Source organism: Triticum dicoccoides, chromosome 4A (assembly GCF_002162155.2).
Source record: "Triticum dicoccoides isolate Atlit2015 ecotype Zavitan chromosome 4A, WEW_v2.0, whole genome shotgun sequence".
Taxonomy (NCBI): Eukaryota; Viridiplantae; Streptophyta; class Magnoliopsida; order Poales; family Poaceae; genus Triticum; species Triticum dicoccoides.
This window is the reverse complement of record NC_041386.1, coordinates 512,433,449-512,448,215: the sequence shown is the minus strand read 5'-3', so window position 1 is coordinate 512,448,215 and position 14,767 is coordinate 512,433,449. Positions and strand designations below refer to the sequence as shown.

General features: G+C 52.8%; 1 protein-coding gene across 1 annotated transcript in view; it reads left to right on the top strand.

Annotated features, from left to right (window-relative positions):
* Positions 1-200: 200 nt before the first annotated feature.
* LOC119283591 overlaps positions 201-14,767 on the top strand; it is an 81,542-nt gene continuing 66,975 nt past the window's right edge. Inside the window, exon 1 of the mRNA XM_037563070.1 lies at positions 201-289. Coding sequence (XP_037418967.1) covers positions 201-289 — 89 coding nt within the window. The remainder of the gene's footprint in view (positions 290-14,767) is intronic.

Here is a 14,767-nt window from a genome sequence, read left to right as displayed (position 1 = left end):
TGCCCCGCAAGCTCCACCCTGTCCGAGCAGCAGTATAGAAGATAGCCCTCCGACAGCATGTCAGCTAGCGAGGGGTCGCCCGTCAAGACCTCGAGCACCGTTCTTCATGCCTCGAGCGGAAGCCCGCTTCCTGAAGCCTCATGCGATCCTGGCCACCGGACAAGGCCCACATCAGCCGGGAATGACGCTGGAGGGCAGCGATGCGGCGCCGGAGGAACTCCTTCATCACCATGGGTGCAGTCATGCCGATGTCCTTCAGCCTCTTCAACCGGTGCCAGACGAAGGCGAGGTGGGGGTCCACGAGCTTCTCATGACCCTAGTCGGAGCTGGGGACGGCGGGCGCCAATGGGGCGAGAGCAGGGGCTGAGCACACTGACGTCCACGAACACCCACCGTGTGCGAAACCCGCTCGCAGATGGTGGGAGCTCAAAGTCAATCCCCGAGCCTATCGTCACGGCCACAGCCTGGAAGTTCAGGCATCCCAAGCATTGTCGAGGATCGGTGAGGGAGTCCTGGATTAGGGGGTGTCCGGATGGCCGGACTATACCTTCAGCCGGACTCCTGGACTATGAAGATACAAGATTGAAGACTTCATCCCGTGTCCGGAAGGGACTTTCCTTGGAGTGGAAGGCAAGCTTGGCGATACGGATATGCAGATCTCCTACCATTGTAACCGACTTTGTGTAACCCTACCCTCTCCGGTGTCTATATAAACCGGAGGGTTTTAGTCCATAGGACAACATACACAACAATCGTACCATAGGCTAGCTTCTAGAGTTTAGCCTCTCCGATCTCGTGGTAGATCTACTCTTGTACTACCCATATCATCAATATTGATCAAGCAGGACGTAGGGTTTTACCTCCATCGAGAGGGCCCGAACCTGGGTAAAACTTCGTGTCCCTTGCCTCCTGTTACCATCCAGCCTAGACGCACAGTTCGGGACCCCCTACCCGAGATCCGCCGGTTTTGACACCGATATTGGTGCTTTCATTGAGAGTTCCTCTATGTCGTCGCCGTCAGGCTCGATGGCTCCTACGATCATCGATGGCGATGCAGTCCAGGGTGAGACCTTCCTCCCCAGACAGATCTTCGTCTTTGGCGGCTTCGCACTGCGGGCCAATTCACTTGGCCATCTGGAGCAATTCGAAAGCTATGCCCCTGGCCGTCAGGTCAGATTTGGAAGCTTAAACTACATGGCCAACATCCGCGGGGACTTGATCTTCGACGGATTCGAGCCACTGCCGAGCGCGCCGCACTGTCACGACGAGCATGATCTAGCTCTGCCACCGAACAGTGCCCTGGAGGCCGCACCCGTATCGGCTTCGACCCTTAATTCGGAGCCAACTGCGCCGATCGAGGATGGGTGGTTGGACACCGCCTCGGGGGCTACGATCCCAACGGTGATCGAGTCGAACACCAGCCCCGTACTCTGCGAGACTCGTGGCTCCAAGGAGCCGGACTCCTCTCCGGACTCCGAACCCTCCGCGCCCCTGCCAATCGAATCCGATTGGGCGCCGATTATGGAGTTTACTGCCGCGGACATCTTTCAGCCTGGCCTTTCGGCGATATTCTGAAGACACTAAAGTCTCTCTCTTTATCAGGAGAGCTCTGGCCGGACTACGGTCAGCAAGGTTGGGATTCGGACGATGAAGAAATTCAAAGCCCACCCACCACCCACTTTGTAGCCACTATCGACGACTTAACCGACATGCTCGACTTTGACTCCGAATACATTGACGGTATGGACGCCGATGAAGGAGACGATGAAGAACCAGCGCCTATCAGGCCACCTCGTCATATGACATATACATGGTGGACACCCCAAAAGAAGGAGATGGCGATGGAACAGCGGAGGATGACCCCTCCAAGAAACAGCCTAAGCGCCAGCGTCAGCAGTGCCACTCAAAATCCCGCCAAAACAAATACGGTGATTCCAGCACGGGAGATAACAATACTCCGAAAAGTGCCAAAGAAAACCCCCTCCAGCAAGATTTAGCACAGGGGGATGGAGGAACCAGCCCTCATGAGAGAGCGGCAGACAGAGAGGTCGAGGACGATAATTATATGCCTCCTTCCGAAGAGGAGGCAAGCCTCGACGACGACGAATTCGTCGTGCCAGAGGATCCCGTCGAGCAAGAGCGTTTTCAACGCAGGCTTATGGCCACGGCAAGAAGCCTCAAGAAAAAATAGCAACAGCTTAGAGCTCAAGATTTGCTAGTCGACAGATGGACTGAAGTCCTTGCGGCCGAAGAGCATAAACTCGAACGCCCCTCCAAGAGCTACCCAAAGCGCAGGTTGCTACCCCGATTAGAGGAGGAAGCACTTGATGCGGCCGACCGGCCACCTCGCAGCCACGACAAAGAGGCCTCTTGGCCCTCCACTCAAGCCGCACCCCATACCAAGGCACGGGAATATGCGCTGGATTTACGAGATATGTTGGAGGACAAGGCAAGGCAAACAAGATCGATCTGCGGATCACGTGGGCGCCCCGCGGCTCGAGACAGTAACCGTCACGCCGGCCACAAATTCGGCAGGGCCGAACATAGTAGACAAAGCTCATTGGAGCTACGTCGTGATATAGCCCAGTACAGAGGCGCCGCACACCCACTATGCTTCACAGACGAAATAATGGATCATCAAATCCCTGAGGGTTTCAAAACGGTAAATATCGAATCATATGATGGCACAACAGATCCTGCGGTATGGATCGAGGATTATCTCCTTCATATCCACATGGCCCGCGGCGACGATTTCCATGCCATCAAATACCTCCCACTCAAGCTTAAAGGACCAGCTCGGCATTGGCTTAACAGCTTGCCAACGGGATCAATTAGTTGTTGGGAGGACCTAGAAGCCGCATTCCTCGACAATTTCCAGGGCACTTATGTGCGACCCCCGGACGCTGATGACCTAAGTCACGTAATTCAGCAGCCAGAGGAATCGGCCAGGCAATTCTGGACACGGTTCCTAACAAAGAAATATCAAATAGTCGATTGTCCGGACGCTGAGGCCCTAGCAGCCTTCAAGCACAATATCTGTGACGAGTGGCTTGCCCGGCACCTTGGACAGGAAAAGCCGAAGTCTATGGCAGCACTCACGACACTCATGACCCGCTTTTGCGCGGGAGAAGACAGCTGGCTTGCTCGTAGCAACAATATGACCAAGAACCCTGGTAATTCGGATACCAGGGACAGTAGTGGCAGGTCGCATCGCAACAAGCAGAAGTGCCGCATTAACGGCGACAATACTGAGGATACGATAGTTAATGCCGGATTCAGAGGCTCTAAATCCGGTCAGCGGAAAAAGCCATTCAAAAGGAATCCCAGGGCCCGTCCAGTTTGGACCGTATACTCGACCGCTTGTGCCAGATACATGGCACCCCCGAAAAGCTGGCCAATCACACCAACGGGGATTGTTGGGTGTTCAAGCAGGCAGGCAAGTTAAATGCCGAAAACGAACACAAGGGGCTGCATAGCGATGACGACGAGGAACCCCGGCCGCCGAACAACAATGGACAGAAGGGTTTCCCCCCACAAGTGCGGACGGTGAACATGATATACGCAGCCCACGTCCCCCAAAGGGAGCGGAAGCGCGCGTTAAGGGACGTATACACGGTAGAGCCAGTCACCCCAAAGTTCAACCCATGGTCCTCCTGCCCGATCACCTTTGATCGAAGGGACCATCCCACTAGCATCCGTCATGACGGATTCGCCGCATTGGTTCTAGACCCAATTATTGACGGATTTCATCTCACTAGAGTCCTCATGGACGGTGGCAGTAGCCTGAACCTGCTTTACCAGGATACAGTGCGGAAAATGGGCATAGATCCCTCGAGGATTAAGCCCACCAAAACGACCTTTAAAGGCGTAATACCAGGTGTAGAGGCCAACTGCACAGGCTTAGTCACACTTGAAGTGGTCTTCGGATCTCCGGATAATTTCCTAAGCGAGGAGTTAATCTTCGACATAGTCCCATTCCGTAGTGGCTATCACGCACTGCTCGGGCGAACCGCATTCGCCAAGTTCAATGCGGTACCGCACTACGCATACCTTAATCTCAAGATGCCAGGCCCTCGAGGAGTAATTACGGTCAATGGAAACACCGAACGCTCCCTCCGAACGGAGGAGCACACGGTGGCCCTTGCAGCGGAAGTACAAAGCAGCCTCTCCAGGCAGTTCTCCAGTCCGGCCATTAAACGACCGGACACCGTCAAGCGCGCCCGGAGTAACCTACAACAAGACCGCCTAGCACGATCCGAGCAGGCGTAGCAATGCGGCCCCAACCCCAACCCTCGCAAAAAGGTGACACTAGTACTTCACGTACATAACTATGCTCTAGAAATACCATGGGTACAGGGGGAGGGGCACCATCACGGCATGCCCGAAACACGGCTTAAACCACACCAGGGGCTGCCGATTTTTTAATTTTCTCTTACTTTCAGGACTCCACTCTTCAGAAGGCCTGTTCGGTAGTTCAATTGCCGCACAAACGATGCAAGAACGAGGGAAGCAGACAAGCCACGCCGCATTACGGAACTCCCAGGTGGTCTCTATCACGAGCAGTATACCTGGTTCGCATACTATTCCGCAGCTTGCCCCTGGAACGGACGTGCTGCATAGTCCAACCTTTTGCTTATCGCATTATTTGTATCATTCTGCTTTGATCGCAACCCTCTTTAATAAACAGTGCATAGCTTTTATCTATTTTTGCATTACTCTTTTCTTTTATATATATATATATGTTCCTTACCGACATATTGCACCCGTACACTTTGGCACGGCCTAAATACGCCAGGGGCTTTAGCACCCCTCAATATGGTGTGAGAAGTCCGAACACTTTAACAAAGTGCGGCACCTCGAACTTATAGCATTATATGCATCGGCTTCGAATCATGTCTTGGGTCAATAGTTGGGTTTGCCCGGCTCCTATGTTTTGGTGCCTTAGGTTCCGCTATATCGGCTAAGGTACCACTAGGAGAACCACTGCGATTGTGCCCCAGTTGATCTGGGTCGAGCACCTCAGTGGAGAAAGCTAAAACTGACTGTCATGATGAAGCGAGAGCTGGTCGTTGTTCGAGAGGTTTTTCGAGTCCCTAATGACTTATGCCGCTTAGAGCGAGGAGCCGGCTCTGTCCGGCCAAGGCGTGGATAGCGCCCCGAACTCGGTCTTCCGAATACCAGGGGCTTCGCCGAAATTTAAAATTATAGAATTCTATGGCTAAGTGAGAGTGTTCACGCATTATAGTCCGATTGCCTTGTTCGTTGGGCTGAGCGCCTCCCTCGAAGGACCCAAACATGGGAAAAAGAGCGCTCAGGTTTATCCCCGAACACCCCAGCACTAGCGGCACGGGGGCAGAAGCCGACGACTTGCCATCTCTCAGAATTGATAAACAGCCGCACAAAAGGTAATATTTTAAATTCCAACAGCATTTCTTAGCGCATATGAACAAGTTTTCAGCGCACAGGACAAAACGAGCAAGTTTCACTCAAAAATTACATCCCTAGAACATTCATCCGCCACAAGGCATGCACCCTTCAGAACATCCTTATAATAATTCTCAGGCTTGCGATGCTCTTTCCCCGGCGGTGGCCCGTCCTTCACAAGATTCTCAGCATCCATCTTTCCCCAGTGCACCTTAGCACGGGCAAGGGCCCCACGGGCACCTTCAATGCAGACGGAGCGCTTGATGACTTCGAGCCTTGGACAGGCCTCCACCAGCCGCCGCACCAGCCCGAAACAGCTCCCAGGCAGAGCCCCTCCAGGCCACAGCCGAACTATGAGGCCCTTCATGGCCTGTTCGGCCGCCTTGTGGAGCTTGACCAGTTGCTTCAGCTGGTCGCTCAGGGGCACAGGGTGTCCGGCCTCAGCATACTGAGACCAGAACACCTTCTCTGTCGAGCTGCCCTCCTTGGCTCGATAGAATGCGGCGGCATCAGACACACTCCGGGGAAGATCTGCGAACGCTCCTGGAGAGCTCCGGATTCAGGTAAGTAACAAGTAACTCACGTTTATGTGTTTGCTTTGCATAAAGAATGCCTTACCCGCCGCTATCTTCTTCACCTCATCCAACTCCTGGAGGGTCTTCTGGGATTCGGCCTTGGCAGACTTGGCATTTTCAATAGCCACCGCGAGCTCGGACGCTCGCCTCTTTGAGTCAAGCTCCAAACTCTCATGTTTTTCCATGAGAGCCTGGAACTCTTGCCGTACCTTGCCAACCTCGGCCTCATACTTCTCCCGCTCGGTGCGCTCTGTGTCCGCCCTCTTCTCGGCCTCGACCAGCGCTTGCTTAAGGGTCGCCACCTCAGACGTGGCCCCTACAATAGCCATGATAATCCTGTCATTTTTTGCAATTGCACCTTTTTATATATATTTAAAAAAACAAGGTATTTCTTACCTTCATTGTCCTCGAGCTGCTTCCTGGCAAGCCCGAGCTCTTGCTCGGACCGCTCGAGGTTCTGCTTTAGCGTGTCCACTTCCGCAGTCAGTGCGGCGGACGCAAGCAGAGAAGCCTGCATACGCATATTGACTCATTTTTGTTAGACTCCTGCGAATTTTAGTTGATCCTCTATTCGTCTTTTCTTCCCGAACGCCAAACAGAGCATCAGGGGCTACTGTCTATGCGGCAATATTATTTACACATTCTTTACTTACCTCAAAGCCTGTTAAAAGGCTAGTACAAGCTTCAGTCAGTCCACTCTTGGCGGACTGAACCTTCTGGACCACCGCACTCATAATAGTGCGGTGCCCCTCGTCGATGGAGGCGCCTTGGAGCGCCTCCAATAGATTGTCCGGCGCCTCCGGTTGGACGGGGGTCACCGGCACGGTGGGCTTGCTCCTCTTGGAAGGAGGTCCCCCGCCGGACTCTGGAACCTTTGAGGGTTCCGGAGCGGTGTACGGCCTAGAGCCGGACTTGGAGCCCTGGGGGGGTTTCATCCCCTTTACTCCTAGAGTCCGGGAGGTCGCCTTGCGGTGCCTCCAGGACCACGTCCTCCCGGCTTGAAACCTATTGGGACAACACTTCGGTGTCGTCCGTAGGGCGGGGGGAGTGGGCCGTCGGAACCGAGTTCACATCCGACGAGTCCAGTGAGCCGCTCGACGACGCGTCGAGCCGGTGTTTGGGTGGGCTGCATAAACATATTCGACATAAGGGAAAGCTGTGCAATAAACGAATACTATGAATTACTCTGGTATCCGGATACTTACGATTTTGCCAGGGGCTTGGCCCTGGGCGGCCACTCCTCTCCGCCGTTGTCAATGTCGGTGGAGTAGTCCGGAGGAAGGGTTTTCCCCTTCTTGGACCCTCAGGCCTCCCCAGAGAGGGCGGCCTTCCTTTTCTTCTCTCCTCCCGCTGGAGGGGGAGAGGTCTCTTCTTCTTCCTCCTTGTCTTCACGGGAGGAATGCGCCTCGGAACCGTCGGATGATGGATTCGACACCTCCTGGCGCCGGGCACTCTTTCGAGTCCCCGTGGCCTTTTTCGCGGCCTTCTTCTCCGGCACCACATAGGGTGCCGGAACCAGTAGCTTCGCCAAGCGAGCATCCGCTGGGCCTTCGGGCAAAGGAGCCGGACAGTTGATCTGTCCGGATGTCACCTGCCAATCCTGTCAAAGGTAAGGGAGCTTAGATCCCGCATGGAGTCAAACTATGAAAAACAGATACCCTGTAAAAGGAAAAAACAGCTTACCGCATGAGCGTGACGCTGCGTGCTGAATCCGCGATCCTCGGTAGTGGAAGTGGGGGCCTCGGCGCCCTTGAAAAGCACCTTCTAGGCATCTTCGTACATCGTGTCGAAGAGCCTGCTCGGAGTTTGGTGCCGCGCTGGGTCGAACTCCCACATGTTGAAAGCTCGTTGTTGACACGGGAGGATCAGGCGGATGAGCATAACCTGGACAACGTTGACAAGTTTGAGCTTCTTGTCCACCAGGGTTTGGATGCATGTTTGGAGTCCGGTCAGCTCTCCTTTTTTACCCCATGACAGGCCCGCCTCCTTCCAGGAGGTGAGCCGTGTAGGGGGTCCGGATCGAAACACGGGGGCTGCGACCCATTCGGGGTCGCGCGGCTCGGTGATGTAAAACCACCCCGACTGCCACCCCTTCAGGGTCTCCACAAAGGAGCCCTCGAGCCATAAGACGTTGGCCATCTTGCCCACCATGGCGCCTCCGCACTCTGCCTGGTTGTCGCGCACCACCTTCGGCTTGACGTTGAAAGTCTTGAGCCATAGGCCAAAATGGGGGCGGATGCGGAGGAAAGCCTCGCACACGATGATAAACGCTGAGATGTTGAGGACAAAGTTTGGGGCCAGATCGTGGAAATCCAGACCATAGTAGAACATGAGCCCCCGGACAAATGGGTGAAGAGGGAAGCCCAGTCCACGGAGGAAATGGGGGAGGAACACCACCCTCTCATGGGGCCTAGGGGTGGGGATGAGCTGCCCCTTTTCGGGAAGCCGGTACGCAATGTCATTAGACAAGTATCCGGCCTTCCTCAGTTTTTTGATGTGTCCCTCCGTGATGGAGGAGACCATCCACTTGCCTCCCGCTCCGGACATGGCTGGAAAAGGTTGAGGTGGGGAGTGCGGACTTGGGCGCTGGAGCTCGAGTGCGCGAGAATGGATAAGCAAGGGAGGAAGAAGGCGTAGGTGAAAAGGTGGATCCTTATCCCCTTATATGGGTGGACGCAACTACGTGTCCCCACCAGCCTGGTAAAACTCGTTTATCTCCAAGCGCCGTAATCAATGGCGCGGTTGGGTTACCCACGCCCGTATTGATGAGAATCCCGGAATAAGGGGACACGATCTCTGCTTTAACCAGACATGCCAAGGAAACCGCCTCGCATGACGCGGTGAGGTGGGATAATGAAACGACTCGGATAAAGGCTTGACTGTGGTGTGTCACACTACGGAATACGTCAGCAGATTAGATTTGTGTAAATGTTATTCTCTCTATGGCAATATGTGGAAACTTATTTTGCAGAGCCGGACACTATCTTTGTGTTCAAAATCTTCTATGAAGTACTTGGAGGAGGAACCCGCCTTGCAATGCCGAAGACAATCTGCGCGCCGGACTCGTTGTCATTGAAGCCTGGTTCAGGGGCTATTGAGGGAGTCCTGGATTAGGGGGTGTCCGGGTGCCCGGACTATACCTTCAGCCGGACTCCTGGACTATGAAGATACAAGATTGAAGACTTCTTCCAGTGTCCGGAAGGGACTTTCCTTGGCGTGGAAGGCAAGCTTGGCGATACGGATATGCAGATCTCCTACCATTGTAACTAACTTTGTGTAACCCTAACCCTCTCCGGTGTCTATATAAACCGGAGAGTTTTAGTCCGTAGGACAACATACACAACAATGGTACCATAGGCTAGCTTCTAGGGTTTAGCCTCTCTGATCTCGAGGTAGATCTACTCTTGTACTACCCATATCATCAATATTAATCAAGCAGGACATAGGGTTTTACCTCCATCGAGAGGGCCCGAACCTGGGTAAAACTTCGTGTCCCTTGCCTCCTGTTACCATCCGGCCTAGACGCACAGTTCGGGGCCCCCTACCCGAGATCCGCCGGTTTTGACACCGACAATCGGTCAAGTGTAGCGAGAAGAAATGGCGCAATAGGGCCACGGAAGGGGGAATGCCCACCATGGCCTCATAGACGAAAGCAAAGACAGCGAGAAGGCAGATTGATTGGGGATCCAGGTGCAACATATGGATCTGATAGTGGGAGAGCACGGCATTGAAGAAGGCAGAGAAAGGAGGAACCAGGCCAGCCCACAAGGCGTCGATGAAGAATGGAACCTCGGTGGTTGTCCTGTTAACGGAGGCGCGAGAGGTGGGCCAGGCCGCCGTCCTCCCCCATTCGTTGGAGTCAGCAGCGAGCGCAGGGCGAACCTTGTCCATGGCTTCCTGGTTGAGCACCAGTGACCGGCCAACGGCGGGTTCAACGGCCGGGGTGGCCCGGCTAAAGACTGAGGCTTCCTCCTTTCCTTCTCTGTTCGCCAGGGTGCCATGGCAACGAGGAGGGCTGAGCTCGGAACCGATTGGAAGAGATGGTTATTGTTTGGAAAAGGCAGGAGAGTTGGAGGGGTGTGTCACCAGCAATAGGGGGATAATTGTGTAAGTCACGGTGGCCGCCTAGCCAGGCGGATATCAAGGCTGCGTGGGGAAGCGGAGACACCCACGTCCAATCGACTGCCACGCATCAAACAAGGTTGCATGCTGTTGGGGCCCACGGCGCTCCGCACTTGCCCCTTGGCTTCGCCTCGAAGCCAAGCCCGAACGTGCCTTGGGCCTGGGGGCTACTGTCGGCATCCTGGGAACGGGGGTCCCCAGACTTGCCTGCCTGCAGCCCACGGCGTGGCTCCACCAGCGGCCCTGTACGACCCCTCTTCACCAGCAAACACTCAAGACCCTCGCGAGGGGCCAAGCCTCGCGGGGCGGATGATGCAAGACCTCCTTGGGGGCGGCCTCACCAGGCTAGCTCACGAGGGGCGGAAAGATCAAGGCACGGGGCACCTCGCGAGGTTCCTGTGATGCAAGCCATGGCGACCAAGGCCAGGCGTGCACCAGGAGGGCGCCAGTGCGCTCAGTGTCCTCGTTTCCTCTTTGGTGCTAAATAAGCAAGCGCAGGCGCGGAGTCCCGAGGCATCAAGCAAAGGTTTCCATATCGGTGCAACGAGACCAAGACCAGCAGGACGGCAGGACGGAGGTCAGCGTGGATCCCAAGACAGTGTCATCACAAGAGCCTTTGGCAGGCGAAGACCATCTTTTGTCAGGATAGCTTGTACTAGTTGTCCCCCTTCAAACTGGCCGTTGTGGGATACCTTCCCGCCTAATATTTGGGAAGAGGACCCGGGCCTCTATAAATAGGGCTAGCCACCTATCGGCGTTCTGGGAACGGGGGTCCCCAGACTTGCCTGCCTGCGGTCCACGGCGTGGCTTTGCTAGCAGGCCTGTACGGCACATCTTCATCAACAAGGCATTCAAGACCCTCGCGAGGGGCCAAGCCTCACGAGGCGGACGACGCAAGACCTCCTCAGGAGCGGCCTCACCAGGCTGGCTCGTGAGGGGAGGAGAGTTCAAGGCTAGGCAAACCTCGCGAGGTTCTTGTGACGTGAGCCATGACGATCGAGACCAGGCGGGCGCCAGGAGGGCGCCAGCGCGCGAAGCGTCCTTGTTTCCTCTTTGGTGGTAAGGGGGCAAGCGCAGGCGCGGAGTACCGAGGCATCAAGCAAAGGTTCCCATATTGTTGCAACGAGACCAAGACCAGTAGGATGGCAAGACGGAGGTCACCGTGGAGCCCAAGAGGGCGTCACCACCAGAGCCTTTGGCAGGCAAAGACTGCTTTTGTCAGGATAGCTTGTACTACATGTCCCCCTTCGAATTGGCCATTGTTGGCTCCCTTCCCATTCAATATTTGGGGAGAGGACCAAGGCCACTATAAATAGTACTAGCCACCACCATAGCTACAGGACCGGATCTTAGATTGACGAACCAGATCTTATATTAGAGCCACCACATCCTTGGCCACACATCCACCGAGCACAAGAACACCTCAACCTCAGGAGGCTGTTCTTCTACTTGTACTGTTCATCATCAACCCAAGAGGAAATCCACCACCACCACACTGGAGTAGGGTAATACACCACAACGGTGGCCCGAACCAGTATAAATCTTGTGTCCTTTGTGTTGCAAGTTCGCCGAGTTAGTTCGTAAGATCTTAGATAAGTTAGGACGTGGATTGGCAGGGGGGAAATCTTCGCGCACCCCAGTGTTCGAACCTTAAGGGTTTTGCCGGAACCCGTGATCCGACACCACCACCTTAGAAAAGGGAGAAGAATCCTCAACCGCATCAAGCTCACCAAGCACAGGAGCACCTCTCCTCGGGAGGTTCTTCTTCCCTTGTAACTGTTCATCCCCAGCCCAAGAGGCAATCCACCACACCACTGGAGTATGGTATTACACCACATCGGTGGCCCGAACCAGTATAAATCTCGTGTCCCTTTGTTCTGTGAGTTTGACACGCTAAGGCTTGAGATTGCGGTGGGGGTGAGAGCTTAGGGGAGGAGAGATCTTCGTGTGCACCCCAGTGTTCGAACCTCAAGGGTTTTGTCGGAACCCGAAATCCGACACCGTCCTAAGTAAATTTGCATGTGCCACCTCTAAAAACTTCTAAAAAAATTATCCGTTTGTGTGCCTGGATCGTTCATGCAACGACAGGAGGTGGTCGATATCTTCTGTGCTAAGCATGTTATCCTCAGATCGAGTGTTTATTCACTTGCCGTCGCACGAGGAAATGGACGGTAATAGGGATGCCCAGTCCCAAACTGCAAAATACAAATAGAGTTCATCTCTTACATAATTAAACAAAAACTCCCAATGGAGTCAAAACCTTTACTTTCTGCTTGGGGACCTCTACCAGCGTGCTTAGCATGGAAGATGTTGATAGCTGATGGTCGTGAAGTGAATAAGAAGGGTGCATATCTCAAAATATCATTTATCTATGTTTTAAAAATTGAGCTCTGGCACCTCTGCAAATCACTACTTCCCTCTGCGAAGGGACTTTCTATTTACTTTTATGTTGTGTCACCACATTCTAAAAGCAAGCGCCAGAAACTGAGTAGAGCACAGCGGTCATGATTTATGCATTGTGTATATCTAATGTTGGGTGCATCATGACTGGATCTTTTCTACCATGAAATACAATGTTTAGTCGCTGCTTGAACTTCGGAGGTTCTCTGCATTTATGTTTTGCGGTCTCTGAAAGGGCTAGCGAGATACCATTATTGTCATATTATATCATGGTTGTTTTGACAATGTGTTGCTATTTGAGATATCTTATTATTGCTCGCTAGCTGATTATCTCATTGATATGAACCATTATAATCTTTAAGAGTTATTGTTGACATGGTTAGTAATAATGTTGGCTAAAAACCTAGGTGTTTTTAAGCCTATTTATGCAAACAAGAGCAAAGGAGTTCGTAAAAGTTTTTCTTTCTCACTTTCAGTTTATTAACTGTATTGCTTGAGGACAAGCAAAGGTTTAAGCTTGGGGGAGTTGATACGTCTCCAATGTATCTACTTTTTCTCACGCTTTTCCTCTTGTGTTGGACTCTAATTTGCATGATTTGAATGAAACTAACCCCGGACTGACGTTGTTTTCAGCAGAACTACCATGGTGTTGTTTTTGTGCAGAAATAGAAGTTCTCAGAATGGAACAAAACTTTGTGAGGATTTTTATACCAATAATAAGAATTTCTGTTGCCAAGACCCACCAGAGAGGGGCCCCTGGGTGGACATGACCCACCAGGGCGCGCCCCCCTCTCCTGGCGCGCCCAGGTGGGTTGTACCCGCCTGGTGGCCCCGCTGATGACCCCCTGATACTATAAATTTACATTATTCCAGGAAAAAAATCAGGGAGAAAGAATTATCGTGATCCATGAGACGGAGACGCCGCCAAGCCCTGTTCTTCCTCGGGAGGGCAGATCTGGAGTTCGTTTGGGGCTCCAGAGAGGGGATCTTCGTTCTTCGTCATCACCAACCCTTCTCCATCGCCAATTCCATGATGCTCCCTGTCGGCGTTGGAAGTCATGTTGCTAGACAACAATGAACCTACGAGCTATGGAGAAGCGATGGTGGGCCCGAATTCCGATAAATGGCTCGAGGCCATAAAATCCGAGAGAGGATCCATGTATGGAAACAAAGTGTAGACTTTGACAGAACAGCTCGATGGTCGTGAGGCTGTTGAGTACAGATGGATTTTGAAAGGAAGACGGACAATGATGGTAAATGTCACCATTAAGAAAGCTCGACTTGTCGTTAAGATGTTTTCCGACAAGTTCAAGGCTCTGCTGATTTTTAGTGAGGTTTGCCAAACTTTGCTCAATTCTCAGCGTGGATGCAATCAAGTAACTGAGCTGCTCTTGCTTGGTCTTCAAGAAATGGTCAGATGCCTCCTCTTGAGTAGGCATCCTGGCATCTTTTTCCTTCTTCGCCTTCTCCTTCTTTGCAAATGCTTGTGCAGACGATGGCTCATTCTCTGTCATCACAACTTCATTGTCCTTGAAATCTGGACGGATGGACAGGTGTTCCTTATCCAACAAATATACGCCCGTGCCCATCTTGGAGTTGATGAGCTCCTGAATCTGAGGGGCATATCCACAGCTCCTCTTCTGATCTGCAGTTGTCCTCTTAACGGTTTCCACAATGAGACTCATGACCTTGAATTTCTGAGGCACATCAAACACATGTAGCAAGTTGATAGCATGGCCTCTGATCATCTTGTGATCTCCAGACTTAGGCAACAGAGTGTGCCTTAGTATCCAATTGATAGTAGGCAATCCTGAGAGCAGATAATGCACTGAGCCAAACTTGAATGTGTCAAGTGCTTCATTGGGGATCTCCTTGTACATGTTGGACATTGAGTTATGATCCATTTTCTTCTTGGCATAGATATCCAAGTCCTCATCTTGCTCTTCTGGGGCATTAATGATCTGTGCCCACTCAGCCACTGTAGATTGGTACCTTGTACCCTCAGACATCCATGTGATCCTCCCATCTGGATAAAAGTGTGCCGTGGAGTAGAACTGCATGATAAGTTCCTCGTTCCACTTTGTGAGCTTCTACCCAACAAAGTTAGCTACTCCACAAGCACTAAAGCTGTCAAATACTCCTGGGTAGTACTCTTCATTCTCCTTGATATAGGTCCAGTCGACCCATCTCATGTCACAAACGATTGGCTTCTTGTCAAGCAAAACAGTCTCATAGAAATCTTGTTG